Raw genomic sequence first — 16639 nt, 5'->3', positions numbered from 1 at the left:
CATTGGTCTCTGTGTCTTTTTTTGTGCCAGTATCATGTTGTTTTGGTTACTGTGGCCCTGTAGTATAGTTTGAAGTCAGATAGTGATGACTCCTGCTTTGTTCTTTTTGCTTAACATTGTCTTAGCTATTTCGGCTCTTTTTTGGTTCCATATGAATTTAAAATTGCTTTCTCCCATGCTATGAAGAATCTCAGTGGTAGCTTAATTGGAATAGTATTGAATCTGTAAATTGCTTTGGACAGTATCGCCATTTTTATGATATTGATTCTTTCTGTTCATGAGCATGGAATTTTATTTTTATGTGTTGTGTCATCTCTAATTTCTTTGAGCAGTGTTTTGTAGTTCTCCTTGAAAGGAGATCTTTCACTTCCCTGTTTAGCTGTATTCCTAGGTATTTTATTCTTTTTGTGTCAGTTATAAATAGGATTGCATTCCTGATTTGGCTCTCAGCTTGACTGTTGGTGTATGCTAGTGATTTTTGTACATTGATTTTGTATCCTGAGACTTTGCTCAAGTAATCAGCTTAAGAACCTTTCTGGGCTGAGATTGTTGGGTTTTCTAGACACAGAATTATTTCATCTGCGAGAAAAAAAAAAAAAAGAAAAAGAAAAAGAAAAAAAAGTTTGGCTTTCTCCATTTCTGTTTGAATACCGTTTATTTTTCTTGCCTGATTGTCCTGGCCAGAACTTCCAATACTTTGTTGAATAGGAGTGGTGAGAGAGGTCATCCTTATCTTATACCAGTTTTCAAGGGGAATACTTTCAGCTTTTCCTCATTTTGTAGGATGTTGGTTTTGGGTTTGTCATTGATGGCTCTCATTCTTTTAAGGAATAGTTCTTCAGTACCTAGTTTATTGAGAATTTTTAACATGAAGTCTTGTTAAATTTTATCAAAAGCCTTTTCTGCATTTATTGAGATAATCATGTGATTTTTGTCTTTAGTTTTGTTTATTTGATAAAGCACATTTGTTGATTTGCATATGTTGAACCAACATTGGATCCTAGGCATAAAGCCTAGTTGATAGTGGTGGATAAGCTCTTTGATGCGTCTGGATTCAATTTGCAAGTATTTTGTTGAGGATTTTTGCCTTAATGTTCATCAGGGATATTGACCTGAAGTTTTATTTATATTTATTTATATTTATTTTATTTGTATATTTTTTATTATATTTATTTATATTTATTTTATTTTTATTATATTTATTTATATTTATTTTATTTTATATTTATTTTATTATATTTATTTATATTTATTTTATTTATATATTTATTTTATTTTATTTTATTAATTTTATTTATATTTATATTTATTTTATTATATTTATTTATATTTATTTTATTTATATTATATTTATTTTATTTAATTTATTTATTTATATTTATTTTATTTATATTTATTTTATTTTATTTTATTTTATTTATATATATTTATTTATATATATTTTATTTTATAAATAAAATATTTACCAGGTTTTCTTATCAGAATGATGTTGGCCTCATAGAATAAATTAGGGAAGAGTCCCTCTTTCAAGTTTTTGGAAGTTTGAGCAGGAATGGTACCAGCTCTTCTTTGTACAACTGGTAGAATTAAGCTGTGAATTGTCTGGTCCTGGACTTTTATTGGTTGATAGGCTATTTATTACTGACTTAATTTCAGAGGTAGTTATTGGTATGTTCAATGATTTGGTTTCTTCCTGGTACAGGCTTGGGAGGGTTTATATGTCCAGGAATTTATCCATTTCTTCTAGGTTTTCCAGTTTATGTGCATAGAGGTGTTCATAATATTCTCTGATGATTGTGTATATTTCTGTGGGACCAGTAGTAATTACCCCCTTGTCATTTCTGATTGTTTATTTGAATCATCTATCTTTCTTCTTTCTTAATCTAGCTAGCAGTTTATCTATTTTATTATTACCAGCTCTGTATTTGTTGATCTTTTGAGTGTGTGTGTGTGTGTGTGTGTGTGTGTGTGTGTGTGTGTGTTAGTATCTTTCAGTTCAACTCTGATTTTGATTATTTCTTGTCTTCTGCTAGCTTTGGGATTTGTTTGCTCTTGGTTCTCTACTTTTAGTTGTGATGTTGAGTTAACTTGAGATGTTTCTAAGATGTGAACATTTAGTGCTATGAATTTTATTTTTAATGATGCCTTAGCTGTGTCCCAGAGATTCTGTTGTGTTGTATCTTTGTTCTCATTAGTTTTGGAGAACGTCTTGATTTCTGCCTTAATTTCAGTATTTATTCCAAAGTCATTTAGGGACAAATTATCCAATTTTCCTGTAATTGTATGGTTATGAGGGTATTTCTTAGTCTTGATTTCTAATTTGGTTGTGCTGTGGTCCAAGAGATTGTTTGCTATGATTTCAGTTTTTTTTTGCATTTGCTGAGGAATATTTAACTTCCAATTATATGATCATTTTTAGAGTTTATGCCTTGTGACAATGAGAAGAGTGTATATTCTATTTTTGGAGGGTGGAGAGTCCTGTAGGTGTCTATCAGGTCCATTAGATCCAGTGCCGACTTCAGGTCCTGAATATCTTTATTAATGATTTATCTTGATGATCTGTCTGATACTGTCAGTGGGGTGATCTCCCACTATTATTGCATAGAAATCTAAGTCCCTTTGAAGGCCTCTAAGAATTTGCTTTATGAATCTGGGTGCTCCTGTGTTGGGTGCATGTATATTTATTATAGTTAGATCTTTTTGTTTTGTCAGAAGTGAGGATTACAACCCATGCTTTTTTTCTGTTTTCCATTTGCTTGGTAGAGTTTTGTCCATCCCTTTATTTTGAGCCTATGGGTGTCATTACATGTGAGATAGGTCTTGTGAAGACAGCATATCAATGGGTATCTTTCTCTCAATGGATTCTTTATCCATCTTGCCACTCTATGTCTTTTATTTGGGGCATTTAGTCCATTTATACTTAAGGTTAGTATTGTCATGTGTGGATTTGATTCTGCCATCATGATGTTAGATGGTTATTTTGTAGACTTATGTGGTTACTTTATAGTAGCACTGGTCTTTGTACCTCAGTATGTTTTTGTCATGGTTGGTAATGGTCCTTCCTTTCCATATTTAGTGCTTCTTTCAGGAGCTCTCGTAAGGCAGGTCTGGTGGTAATGAATTCCCTCACATTTTCTTGTCTGAAAAGGATCTTATTTTTCCTTCACTGATGAAACTTAGTTTGGCCAGAAATTCTGGGTTGGAATTGGTTTTCTTTGAGAATGGTGAATGTTGGCCCTCAATCTTTTTTTGCTGTAGGTTTTCCACTGAGAGGTCTCTAGTTAGTCTCATAGGCTTCCCTTTGTAGGTAACCTTCCCTTTCTAGGTAATTTTAACATTTGTTGTTTCATTTCAACCTTGGAGAACCTGATGATTATGTATCTTGGGGATGATTTTCTTATGAAGTATCTTACTGGGGTTATCTGCATTTCCTGAATTTGAATGTTGGTCTCTCTAGATAGGTTGGGGGAAGTTGTCATAGGTGATATCCTGAAATATGTTTGCTAAGTTGGTTCAATTCTCCCCATCTCTTTCAAGGACACAAATGAGTCATAGATTCAGTTTCTGTACTTAATCCCATATTTTCAGAGGTTTTGTTCTTTCCTTTTTATTATTTTCTCTAATTTTGTCTGCCTGTCTTATTTCAGAAAGTCAGTCTTCAAGCTCTTGAGGCTTTTTTCCTCTACCTGGTCTACTCTGCTATTAATATTTGTGATTGCATTATGAAATTCTTGTAGTGTGTTTTTCAACAATATCAGGTCAGTTACTATACTGGCTATTTTGTCATTCAGCTCCTGCATTGTTTTATCTTGATTTTTAGCTTTCTTGGATTGGGTTTCAGCATACTCCTGTATCTCAATGATCTTTTTTCCTATCTGTATTCTGAATTGTATTTCTGTCGTTTCAGCCATCTTAGCCTGGTTCAGAACTCTTGCTAGAAAGGTGATACAGTCAGTTGGAGGAAAGAAGGAACTCTGAGTTTTGAGTTTTCAGGGTTCTTGCACTGATTCTTTCTCATCTTGGTGGGCTTATCTGTCTTCAGTCTTTGAGGTTGCTGGCCTTTGCATGGGTTTTTCTTCTTGTATTCTATTTGATGACCTTAAGAGTTTGATTGTGGTATAAGGTGGATTCAGCTGACTGGCTTTGTTTCGGAACATTTTTAGGGAACAAGCACTCAGCTGCCAGCTCCTAGACTGCATGCTCTAACTCTGGGGACTTGTATTGGTCCCCAGCTTTGTTCTCTGGCTCCTTGAGTTTTGGAATTCACTGCTCTGGGAGGACCCAGGTGTGGAAGCTATGGCAGAGTACTAGCAGGTGCCAAAGTGCCTGCATCATCCCTGTGGGCATTCACCACAGTGGCTCAGGGCAATGCAGCTGGGAGAGGGTGGGGGGGCCTGCTGGAGACTGTGTGCATGGTTGCTCTGGAGGTGGTACAGGCCTAGGGGCAGGGTGATGGCAGGCGTAGGTCTATGTGCCTTCTCTGTGCCCAGAAAGCAGGAGTGATCACCCAGGTTTGGGGAGGATCCACTGTTCTCTGGGCAGTGTTAGCACCGGGAAAGAGTGCTGGCAGAGGCAGGGCTTGCTAGCTCTATGCCCTCCAAGGCTCTGTCTGCAGTGGTGGTTGGTGAGGGGAGAGGGAGCAGACTGCACTTCCATGAGTTGGTAGGGCAAGGAAAGCAAAACTGGCTCATGCAGACACAGGACGGCAAAGCAACATGGTGAATTACCATGGGACCATGGGATGCTGCAGTATGGGGAGAAAGCAGACTGGCTGGTGCATAGCTATAGGAACCTACATGACTGTAAGTCTCCACTGGTCAGGCATGGTCCACTGGCACAGAAGATATGGCACAGGCCCCCAGAGCACTCAAGACTGCCCCGCAAGCAGGCATGGCCAGGCTGGGGGCCCCAGAAGAGGTCAGCAGACCAAGGGGTGCTCAGGTCAGACCAGCACCGTCTGCTGGGCATAATTAGGTATAGCAATCAAGTCGACCCAGAGATCAGGTCAGACAGTTCCTCTAGGGCCAATGTAAAGCCTATGGGAGCAAGTAAAGCCTAGCTGTCTCTGGCTATGCTCTGCTATAGATTCTTTGCAACAAACACTCTGGGTTCCACATCGGCTAGCTTGCTGCTTCTACCACTTCTCTAAGCAGTGTTCCCTGCCACCCCAAGTGTCCATGGTGTTTGAGGGGTCTCCTTCTGTTGGGGTTCCAGAGGCCTGTGGTGAGAGTGAGTTGCTTCTTGCCAGTTCAACTCGGCTGTTCCTCCAGAGCTGTTGTGATCTAAAAATGAGCCCTGGGCCGGGTGCGGTGGCTCACCCCTGTAATCCCAGCACTTTGGGAGGCCAAGGTGGGCGGATCATGAGATCAAGACCATCCTGGCCAACATGGTGAAACCCCGTCTCTACTAAAAATACAAAAAAAAAAAAAAAAAGCTGGACATGGTGGTGCACGCCTGTAGTCCCAGCTACTCGGGAGGCTGAGACAGAAGAATTGCTTAAACCCAGGAGGCGGAGGTTGCAGTGAGCTGAGCTCGCGCCACTGCATTCCAGCCTGGCCACAGAGCAAGACTCCGTCTCAAAAAAAAAAAAAAAAAGGAGCCCTGGTGCATGGTAGCCCCAGGTAGTGTTCCCAGCTTTCTCCCACTTCAGCCCAGCTTCTGTGTCTTCCTTCTGTCCACTCTCGGCGCCCTCCCTCTGAAGATCTCTCAAAAAAATTGTAAAGGCGTCACTCACATAGTTTATAAACAAGTAAAATTCGAATATGCATTTGTGTTTTACTTTTATCTAATTCTCTAAACAGGTAAACAAAATACCTGTCCTTCCGTGTCAGAACTACACTTGCTTATCAATGACATTACTGACATCTTTGCTGAATCAGATCAGTTATTTCTCTGTAGTCTGATTTTGTCAGATCATGGTTGAATTGCAACTGTAGGCTGGCTACAGATACAAAAGTTTGGCAAATTTAATGAAAGCTTTCAGTGAAAATCAATTGGCTACTTCCTATTTATAATAAATACTATCAAATATTTTTGATTATTTGTCTCCCACTCCTGAGCTCAAGTGATCACCCACCTTGGCCTCCTAAAGTGCTGGGTTTACAGGTGTGAGCCACTGTGCCCAGCCATGGATGTATTATTATTACTTGTAAATTGCTACATAGCCCTTGTATCAGTAAAATTTGTAATTAATGTATGTGTGTGTGTATGCATATTTTTCCCCCTAGGGAAGTGGTTGTTAATCATTTACCAGCACACCACTCAAAGGGGCTCACCTGACTAAAAATTAGTCACAAAGAGACACACCTCTGCCAGAACCATGGTGCCATAGAGGAAACATGGAGAGAAATATATTGGCCTTTTTCTCTAACAGTGGAAAAATCTGTTCCAGAGTCAGAAAGCAGGAGAGTCTTATTCAGGGATGGATTCCTGGGGCCACTGACCAGGGCAGAGAAGGAATCTTAGAGTAATACTAGGGCAAGAGAATTAAAGGATATCTGGCAAATAATCTACAGGGTGGTCTTTAAGAGAAAAAAGAGTCCAGTGATTTCCAGGTTTCCAGGTTGGAATGTGGGGCCATTTACTGAGATAGTACTTGAGGAAGTAATGATGGGTTTGGTGGAGAAGATACTGTACTGGATTGAACAGTGTCCTCCCCAAATTTGTATCTACCTGGAGTCTCTGAATATGACCTTATAGGGTCTTTGCAGATGTAAATATTTAAGATACTGTTATAGGGTACACTTTAAATCCCATATGACTGTTACCCTTATGAGAAAAGAAGACAGATGCACTGAGGCACATAGGGGAAAAGGCCGTGAGATGACAGAAACAGGTATTTGAGTGATGCAGCTACAAATGAAGCAATGCCAAGGATTGCTGGCATCCAACAGATGCTAGGAAGAGGCAAGGAATTTTTCTTATCTAGAGCAAGGAATTTTTCTTATTTGGAGGGCCCATGATCTTCTGGACACCTTGATTTTGGCCTTCTGGTTTTAGGACTGTGAGAAAATAAATTTTTTATTGTTTTAAGCCACCCACTTTGTGGTAATTTGTTACTGAAGCCCTAGGAAACTAATACTGAGAGTGAATTTAATTTTGGCCATGTTGAGTTTGTAGTGCTTGTGGAAAGTTCAGATGAAGATGACTGTATTGCTTGGGTATGGACTCTGGAATGTAGGAGAGAGGCCTCAGTTAGACACATGGTTTTGAGACTTATCAGTAGTACCTAAAAGGCATGAAAATTGATGTAATTTCTCATGGGGAGTATGCACAACTATGAAGAGAGAGCCAAAAATGAAATAGAGAAGGAGGCAGCAAAGGAATGAAAGGGAATGTGATGAGTAGCAAGATAAAAACTAAAGAAGAACAATTTCAAGGGTGAGGAAATAATGATATTGTATACCACAGATAGGTCAGATGAGAAGAGGACTAAAAAATACTCATTGCATTTTCACCAGTAAAGAAGTAAACCTGCCTGAGGGAGCTTAGCCTCTGATGAATCCCCAATAAGAGTTTCCTCCTTTTGAATTTTTTAGATATTATACTAGAGGATGTGAAGAATTTAGCTAGAACTTCTAGAGATATGTCCTTAAACTGTGTTGGTAGATATAAGTGTATAATATGTAAACTTGTTTACATAATTAGTAATATGTATATGTAATTTATTGTCTTATGCATTTTATGTAGATTTTATTAAGAATCTCAAATATGTATATTTAAATTGCCTTCATTCTTCCTCTATGTTGAATACTTTCCCATTCTGTTTTTCATCAGTTAAAACAATTTTGGTTTATTTGATTAAATTTTACATTCTATAACCCTTTTACTTTAGATTTTGTTTGTTTTAAATAACGATCAAATATAATGCATTTCCAGTATTTGGTGGTTAGTTTGGGGAAATATTTTCTCACAAAATTCAAATATTTTAAAATAATTGTTGTTAGCTATTGTCATGTAAACAAAATTTTCAAATAACTAAAAGTTAATTTCTTCTTTATATTTTATCTGTAAAAATATAATTTGTGGCTGGGCATAGTGGCTCACGCTTATAATCCTAGCACTTTGGGAGGCCAAGGCAGATGGATCACAAGGTCAGGAGATCAAGACTATCCTGGTCAACATGATGAAACCCTATCTCTATTAAAATACAAAAAATTAGCTGGCTATGGTGGCATGCACCTGCAGTCCCAGCTACTTGGGAGGCTGAGGCAGGGGAATCACTTGAACCTGGGAGGCAGAAGTTACAGTGAGCTGAGGTCACACCACTGCACTCAATCCTGGTGACAGAGCGAGACTCCGTCTCAAAATCACACACACACACACATACACACACACACACACACACACGTGTAATTTGCTTTTTAGTACCACCAACTTTGTTAACATAATACTACATCATTAAAAAAAACTTAGCATGTGTTATCTGTGGCTAAAGGTATGATTCTCTAGCTGGATGATGATTTATTTAATAAATTAGTCATATAAAATACAGTTTAATTTTTGTAAGCATAAAGCATAGAACAGAATTGTTTAAATGGAATTTTAATTTAATACATTTTGGTAGCATTGATATGAATGATAAATCATGTTTAAATTTCTTACCTCTAAGAGGTGAATAGCAAGATGTGCACATTTTCTTTAAGAGTTTTAATTTTACATGTTAATGTTTTTTGCAGTCTCAAGGTTTTGCCTATATGTTGTGTGACTTACTTAGAGATCTCCTGGAATGTGGTCCCATTACCTGAAAGGGTAGAGTCATTTGTTTCTACACTAAAATTATGAGTCTTAAAATTTTACTAAACTCAGAAAAATTCACAAATGGATGATTTTTGTGTGCTTATAATTGTGCAGTAGTTTCTGAGGTGGCGTCATCCTTCCCAAATTTTTAAATTTACATTTACAATGAGAAACTTGTAAGTACCTTTTATGTGAAATGATTTAAATATATGTAAATTATCAAAGTAGTATTAATTTCTACTACTTACTGTAAAAAGTAGATATCATCTTGGGTAACTCAATTCATAATAGACACTTGCAAATATTCTTTATGACTTGGGGTCCAAAATGGGTTAAATCTCACCACAGCACATCCTTCTCAGCCCTTTCTCTTCTCTTGTTTATATGCTTGCTTGGGTGCCTTAGCCCTTTAGTTAGTTTCTAGGGTTTTCACAAAGGTATTTTGGTCTAAATATTGCTATTATTTTTGTGTCTGTGTGAGAGAACAAGACTCTAGAGCTTCCTCGTTCTCCATCTTACTGACCTGTTTTTCCCATTCTATTTTAAAACCTAAGATTGATTTTTTTACATTGCATTTTGTGTTTAATCTTTTACTTCTTCACAGATTCTATAACATGTTGCTCGGACTGCACAATCACTCAATAAACATTGATAATATACAAAACAGATGCACTTTACAAAATTATAATGGAAAGTACTGTTTTCCCTATATTTCTTCTTTATATTAAAGATTTGTGGGTTTTTTTTTTTTAGTGTAATTTAAACCTCATTGATGAAATCTAGTGATGGAAGTAAATACAGCACTGATGTTTATTGCATTAGTATTAGTGTTATTTATGGCTTGAGGATGATGAAATATGGAGTAATATTCACATCAAGATTTTTAATAAGGAAAATGGTAGAATGTCGATGTGTAAGTAGTATAACTCTTTTAAAATAGTTTTTTTTTCTAGTCATTATCTAGTAATAAACAATGATTTATCTTTACCTTATGACTGTTTAGACTCCTCGTGAAGTGGCCCAGCAGGCCGTGGATGCAGATGTGCATGCTGTGGGCGTAAGCACCCTTGCTGCTGGTCATAAAACCCTAGTTCCCGAGCTCATCAAAGAACTTAACTCCCTTGGACGGCCAGATATTCTTGTTATGTGTGGAGGAGTAATACCACCTCAGGTATTTTTCATCTTTATTTTTCTAGTACTGTGATGGGAATTCTGAGTAATGATAGCTTACATGTGGTGCTAAAGATAAATTCGTTGTAGATTTAGAAACATATTATTTCTTGGTGATTTCACTAAATAAATTCTACAAGGTATAAAAGTAGACAGTGTTGTTTTGTATTCAAGTTATAATGCAATTTATTATGTATAATTTAACTTACACTTTACAAAGCTTCAGTGAGAGAACTACCTCCTTACAAACCAGTAAGCTATGCATCCATAACTCTACCTTCATTCTCGATAAACAGTTATGGAGAAGGAACAGATAAAAGTAATAAAACTCTTAAGTGGAGTAGAGAACAGTGGTAGTAAATACATGGTGGATATATCAAACCAGAGATATAGTGAGGACTCCTCACCATATATAAGCCAGAGATACAGTGAGGACTCCTTGTCCTTGGGGGGAACGACTCCTGTAGTTTGCTTGCTTCTAATTAGAAGGAGCTATCTTGTCCATTTCCTCCGAGATGTTCCCATCCCTAAATGTTGCCCTACCTCAGAGCTATATCATTTCCACAATCCTATAAAATCCTTTATTATTTAAGCTAATTTGATTAGGGCATGGCATTTCAGGAGCCAAATAATAATAACTCAGTTAATTTATTAATAAGGTGGGGAGACACCGTCCACATATGACATTCCTCATCAGTTAAAATATTTAAGATATAAATAGGTTCTGTTTCCCATCCAGTTTTCAATTATATCAAGGTTTTCTGTTTTACGGAGAATGGAAAAAATACCAAGTTAGAAGAACTGTTTATGAAGCTGCTATAAGTAAATGATTCATAGATGCTACAAAGGTCCCATCACTATAGCAAGAATCTATCAGTGAAGTGTAACCTTGTTTCCAGCTCTACAGTTTTTTCTTTCCTCCATTACAACTCAGAATATAGAGTAGTGCATTCATATACTACTTGTGAAAGGAGAAAATTCATATGAATGAGGTTGTGAGATTGGTAATAAAGTGGGGCTAGTGAACAAATATGTATTTATTTTCTTTCCAACAACACATTATTTAATGTGATATAATCAACACAAAATTCTTTTTGTTAACATACTTGCCTATTATTTTCATAAAATAAGTCATTATTTGAGAAAATAAAGGGTTGTTATTCTATCTATAGAACACTTTTATCAATGTTGCAGTTTTAGAGTCTGTGATACCTAGGCATGATATTAAAATGTGAGAACCAAAGTAATTAGCTAGTAGAAAACATTCGAATTGGAATTCATGTTGAGAAAAAAAACGTAGTCCTGTTATATAAGTGAGGTGACATTTTCAAGAATTATATTTCAAATAAGTTGTATTAACTCTCTGGATATTTAAATTACTAAGAACATCTTTAGGTGTTTGCCATATATGTTTTTCCCATGAGTTTAACGACTAAGGATAAGGACTATTTTCTGTTTTATACTTTTGTGTGAATATGAGTATCCCTAATTATATAATTACAGCAGTTAACACCCTTGTATTTTCTTTATTTTATTTTATTTTATTTTTTGTGAGATGGAGTTTCGCTCTTGTTACCCAGGCTGGAGTGCAATGGCGCGATCTCAGCTCACCGCAACCTCCGCCCCCTGGGTTCAGGCAATTCTCCTGCCTCAGCCTCCTGAGTAGCTGGGATTACAGACGTGCACCACCATGCCCAGCTAATTTTTTGTATTTTTAGTAGAGACGGGGTTTCACCATGTTGACCAGGATGGTCTCGATCTCTTGACCTTGTGATCCGCCTGCCTCGGCCTCCCAAAGTGCTGGGATTACAGACTTGAGACGCCGCGCCCGGCCACCCTTGTATTTCCTCACTATTTGTTTGCAGTGAATATGTAAAATGTTGCTATTATTTAATTAAAGGTCACTAAGTTTTAAATTAGAAGGCACTAATATATAGTGGCTAATCAGATACAGCTCCTGTCATGTGGAGCTTAACAGTTTCTGCAGTTTGATTAAATGAATAAATGTGGTCTGTCCTCACCAGTGTGTTACTACAATTAGGATCTTCTAACTCTGTTAGCACCAGTCATCTCCAAATTTTTTCAGCAAGTTGAGCAGACTCACGATGCCTGCTTCCATCACGAAGCAGGCATTGTGCTATCCCTGGCCTAGCTAAGTGGAAGAAATTCAAATATATTCTTTATTTGAAAATAGTTTCAAACTAACAGATAAGGTGCAAAAATTAAAATAGTACAAAGAATATCTGTATACTCTTTACTCAGATTCACTGACTACTATCATTTTACCCCCTCACAAAGGTACATTTTACAAGGCTTATGTAAGAAAGAGAAATAAGTCACATACTCTTTTTTCAGTTGCAACATCTTGCAGTTCTTTTCCAGTTGAATCCTTCATTCTAAATCCATAACTCAGATGTCAGAACAAATGGTACACAGGGTTTTTGGGAAGGAGAGAAGTATATGACATATTAATATGATCATCTTCAATTTGGAAATGATTATTATTACATGTTTCATCCAGTTCCCTTATGAGCTCTTAAACTCTATAGGATCTGCTCAAGAAAAATGACATGTTTTGTGCACTTTTATGTGTCAAGTACTGGGGAAACAAAGATGAATGGACATGATCTCTGCTCTCAGAATTTCACAGACTAGAAGGAGACAAGTTCAATGAGATGTGTTAAGTTCTATTGTGGTATTATAGTATTATAAGAATATTGCAAGTATATAATAGAGACAAAAGAGTAGTAGTTGGGTAGTAATTAGCATGACCGTATCATTTATTATCCAAATGTAATCACTTGAAATGGGTGCTCTTAAAAAGGGTGCTGCAACAATAAACGCAAATCAGACTGTCCTGTCATATATGAACACCCTACTGGATAAGGATCAGGTTCGTATAACACATCCTAACCTCAATTAATATTGTAGCTACAAATGTTCAAATGTTCAAACAGCCTAAATCCTGCAGTATTATTTGTACCCTGGAAATCTTTTCACTCATACTTTGTTAAAATAAACTAAAAAAGCAGTAACAGCAAAAAAGAATGAACAAAATGAGCTTATTTTCATTTATAGAAAATCTGTCAGATGTCCAAATTCAAAGTGCCACCATTCACTAACTGCAGACAAAAATTGCCTAGGAGAAAATAGTTTTTTAAGCTTAAACTTATCACATGATACTAAATTTAACACAAATAATGACAAGGAGTGAAAATATAGGTGAGAGAAAATTATGGCTCAAGGCTCAGAAGATCTCAGTCAGGATATCCAGCTTGCTGCCACAAACAACACATAGAGGTATTTAGAAAATGGGCAGAGTGTGTTTTGTGTTTTAAATGATTTGGGCTGGGAGGCTGGTTCTGATGGCTATTAGTAGCAGTCCCAATCAAGGAAGAAATTTTTAGCCCCAAATGCCAATAGTATACCAGTTGAAAAGGTTTTGGGTAATTGAAGGACAAAGAAAGGACAGGCTTTATTGTTCTTTTGTTTTATTTCCTTGAAAATGGAAATAGTGTGGCTTACTGATTAAACAAATTCTCTCAACAGGATTATGAATTTCTCTTTGAAGTTGGTGTTTCCAATGTATTTGGTCCTGGGACTCGAATTCCAAAGGCTGCCGTTGAAGTGCTTGATGATATTGAGAAGTGTTTGGAAAAGAAGCAGCAATCTGTATAATATCCTCTTTTGGTTTTAGCTTTTTTCTAAAATATTAATTATGATCAAAGAAGAGAGTAAAGCTGTGTCTTCAATTTAATTTCAATACCTGATTTGTACTTTCCTTGAAAGCTTTACTTTAAAATACCTTGCTTGTAAGCCTGGTATCATGCTAAAAGTATGTACATACAGTTTCACTTCAAAAATTTTAAAAAAAATTCCTAAAAACTCTCTGCAACAATACTTTATCAAGAACTCTAGACAAAGGTATTATCTTTAAAAATCATGGTGATGTATTTATTAGAATGTTTCTTATAAATCTGTTTACTTTTTATATTAAGAATTAAACTGTACCTAAAAAAACTCTGACCAGTCCCATTTGTCACTTTAGCATTACATTGTCTTGAGCACCAGAAAATAAAATCTATATATTAATAAACACTATCTTGAAAAAATAGCAGAGCGTAATTACATGGGGAAAGAGATTTTGGGTGGAGTCCTCAGCCAAATTCTTCCAGAATCACCTTGATAGAAGAAGTATTAAAATCAAGTACAGCAGGTTGGGATATAGGGAAATTGACAGCATATTTCTTCAACTCTGATTTTACTTTCTTCCTGAGCATGGCCATCTGACCTTGTTATTTCTGGGCTTGGCTCTAGACCCAGGACAGTGGATGTTTATGAGCATTCCTTTAAATGAAAGTGCTTAGGTTGTAGCTATGGCTTTGTCTAGAATGGTGATATCAACTGTGAGTGTAGGTCTATGATACAGAAATATTTTAACTTTCCAGATCTAGAAAGATGCTACCTTGCATAGATTTGCTCATTAAACTTAAATTGCAAAAATAAAAATAGCACAAAGAACACCTTTGCTTTGCTTATTGAAAGATTTGCTCACTAAAGAAGGAAAGTTGTCATTTACCTATGTAACAAATCTGCACATGTTCCCTAGAATGTAAAATAAAAAATAAAAATTTTAAAAATAAGAAGGAAAGTTGTCCTTTATTGTTAACATGATCCATTACATGAATATAAAATGAACAATTATGTTTTGTAATAAATTTCTATTGTATTAGATCAGAGAGCAATCTTTGGGAAAGTATTATAAGATAAATATATTACTATAGAATTTACAAACTCACTATAATACAATGTGTATAGTTTTCAGAATATGATTATCTGAATGATATTGTCATGATTATTGTTGCCATTTTACAGATGAACACTCTGACCTCAAATCCAATAATATATTGACTATGTCATTTTATTGACTTTTTCTTGTAAAGAAATGCACACTAGTAAGTATTTGTTTTCTGTGCTGGGTTCTGTTGTGTGCTGGGTGACATGAAATAAACTCATCCTGAAAGAGTTTACAAGTTCTTGACATTCATATCTGTTGAGTAGATTATTTGGGGAGGAAGAATAGCAGCCACCTGCTACCAGATTTCACATCCATTATGTGTTTATTTTTACCTGAACACAGATAATCTTACTATTTGAAAACCTATTTTCTGAAATAGCCAGTGGCATAAATCATAGAAATTAAATCTAGCCTGACTCTAAGATTAAATTTTCTCATTGTTTTTAAATTCAGAAACTGTTGAAACTTAAACACTTTAGTGTTATTTATATTCCAAAAGATTCCAAAATAAATTTTGTCTTTTATTACTGTCTTTATTTTTGGATGAAACCTTCTATGACCAACAATGAACAGACTTTTGGAAATGATTAGGAAAATAACCAAGTATATTTAAAAAGTGGATAGGTGTCTTATACAGATAACCTATCCCATATTCACCAAATAGTATAAGAAAATAATTAATGAATCAGGAATACAACTACTTTTCTCATTTCCTTTTATTGAATAAAAAAGTGGAAGATTCTAGTGACAATTATAAAGTGCAACCAAAACATACTGCACAGAGCAATTTAACTTACTGACATATGCATTCTTTCACAGGTTGGCACCTCCTCAATTTAATAGTGCCCAATCTTAGTTACAGCTATTTCCTCTTTGATAAGATTAGAATTATGATGCATGGTGCCAGTGAGGGAACTGACAGAGGAAGAAAATTTTGCATTCATAGCCAGTTTGATCTAGATACCTTTGTTTGCTTTGTTTACAGGCTAATGAAGAATCAATAGTTCATCTGTGAGATGAACTATACATACTTGAAAAGAAGAATTAAGGAACTCAGGCATTACCTAAGTTAAACTCATACCAATCAGGGTTCAATCAGAGTAGAGTCAGTAGGAGAAATGTGTGTGTGAATGTGTATGTGTGTGAGTGTGTTTGAGTGTGGTGTGTGTGAGCCAGCTGGAACACCACAGGCATAGTTATACATGTGCCATGGTGGTTTGCTGCACCAATCAACCCATCATCTAGGTTTTTAAAGCCCCGTATGCATTCGGTATTTGTCCTAATGCTGTCCCTCCTCTTCATCCCCACCCCCACCCCCAACAGGCCCTGATGTGTGATGTTCCCCTCCCTCTGTCCAAGTGTTATTGTTCAACTCCCATTTATGAGTGAGAACATGCGATGTTTGGTTTTCTGTTCCTGTGTTAGTTTGCTGAGAATGATGGTGTCCAACTTCATCCATGTCCAAAGAAGGACACGAACTCATTTCTTTTTTAGGGCCACATAGTATTCCATGGTGTATGTGTGCCACATTTTCTTTGTTTAGTGAGCTTTCATCTTATTGTCAGATGGCGAACTCAGGATAATCTCCTTTTTGATTCAAGTCAATTGTTTAGGGACTTTAATTATATAAACAAAATTTCTTTCTGGCATTGTTCAGAGATTAGTGTTTGACCAACTGGGAGAATATATTTGTGTGTGTGCTACAGAATAACTGTCGTTTCTATTCTCTAATTCGCAAAAGAGAGGGAATATCTTATACTTTATGTCTCACCCTAACTGGAAATATACTACAAAGCAAATTTTGGAGACTGTGGTTAATTCTAGCTAAATTGACACATTACTTACCCTCAGTGTAATGGTATTTGGAGGTAGGGTCTTTGGGAGGTAATTAGGTTTGGATGCCATCAGGAGGATAGAAGCCTTATGATAGAA

At 36.1% G+C, this 16639-nt stretch overlaps 1 protein-coding gene across 4 annotated transcripts in view; it reads left to right on the top strand.

The window, feature by feature from the left end:
* The window catches only part of MMUT (methylmalonyl-CoA mutase), a 41913-nt gene extending 26971 nt beyond the window's left edge, over positions 1-14942 (top strand). For all 4 annotated transcript variants that reach the window (XM_010333989.3, XM_003923094.4, XM_010333988.2 and 1 more), the window contains 2 exons: positions 9743-9910; positions 13459-14942. In XM_010333989.3, the coding sequence (XP_010332291.1) occupies positions 9743-9910; positions 13459-13587 (297 nt within the window). In that variant the 3' untranslated portion in view covers positions 13588-14942. The remainder of the gene's footprint in view (positions 1-9742; positions 9911-13458) is intronic.
* Positions 14943-16639: the final 1697 nt, after the last annotated feature.

The sequence above is a fragment of the Saimiri boliviensis genome, chromosome 4 (genome assembly GCF_048565385.1).
Source record: "Saimiri boliviensis isolate mSaiBol1 chromosome 4, mSaiBol1.pri, whole genome shotgun sequence".
In the NCBI taxonomy this organism is placed as follows: Eukaryota; Metazoa; Chordata; class Mammalia; order Primates; family Cebidae; genus Saimiri; species Saimiri boliviensis.
The sequence above is the reverse complement of the archived record's forward strand: the minus strand, read 5'-3'. Positions and strand labels throughout refer to the sequence as shown.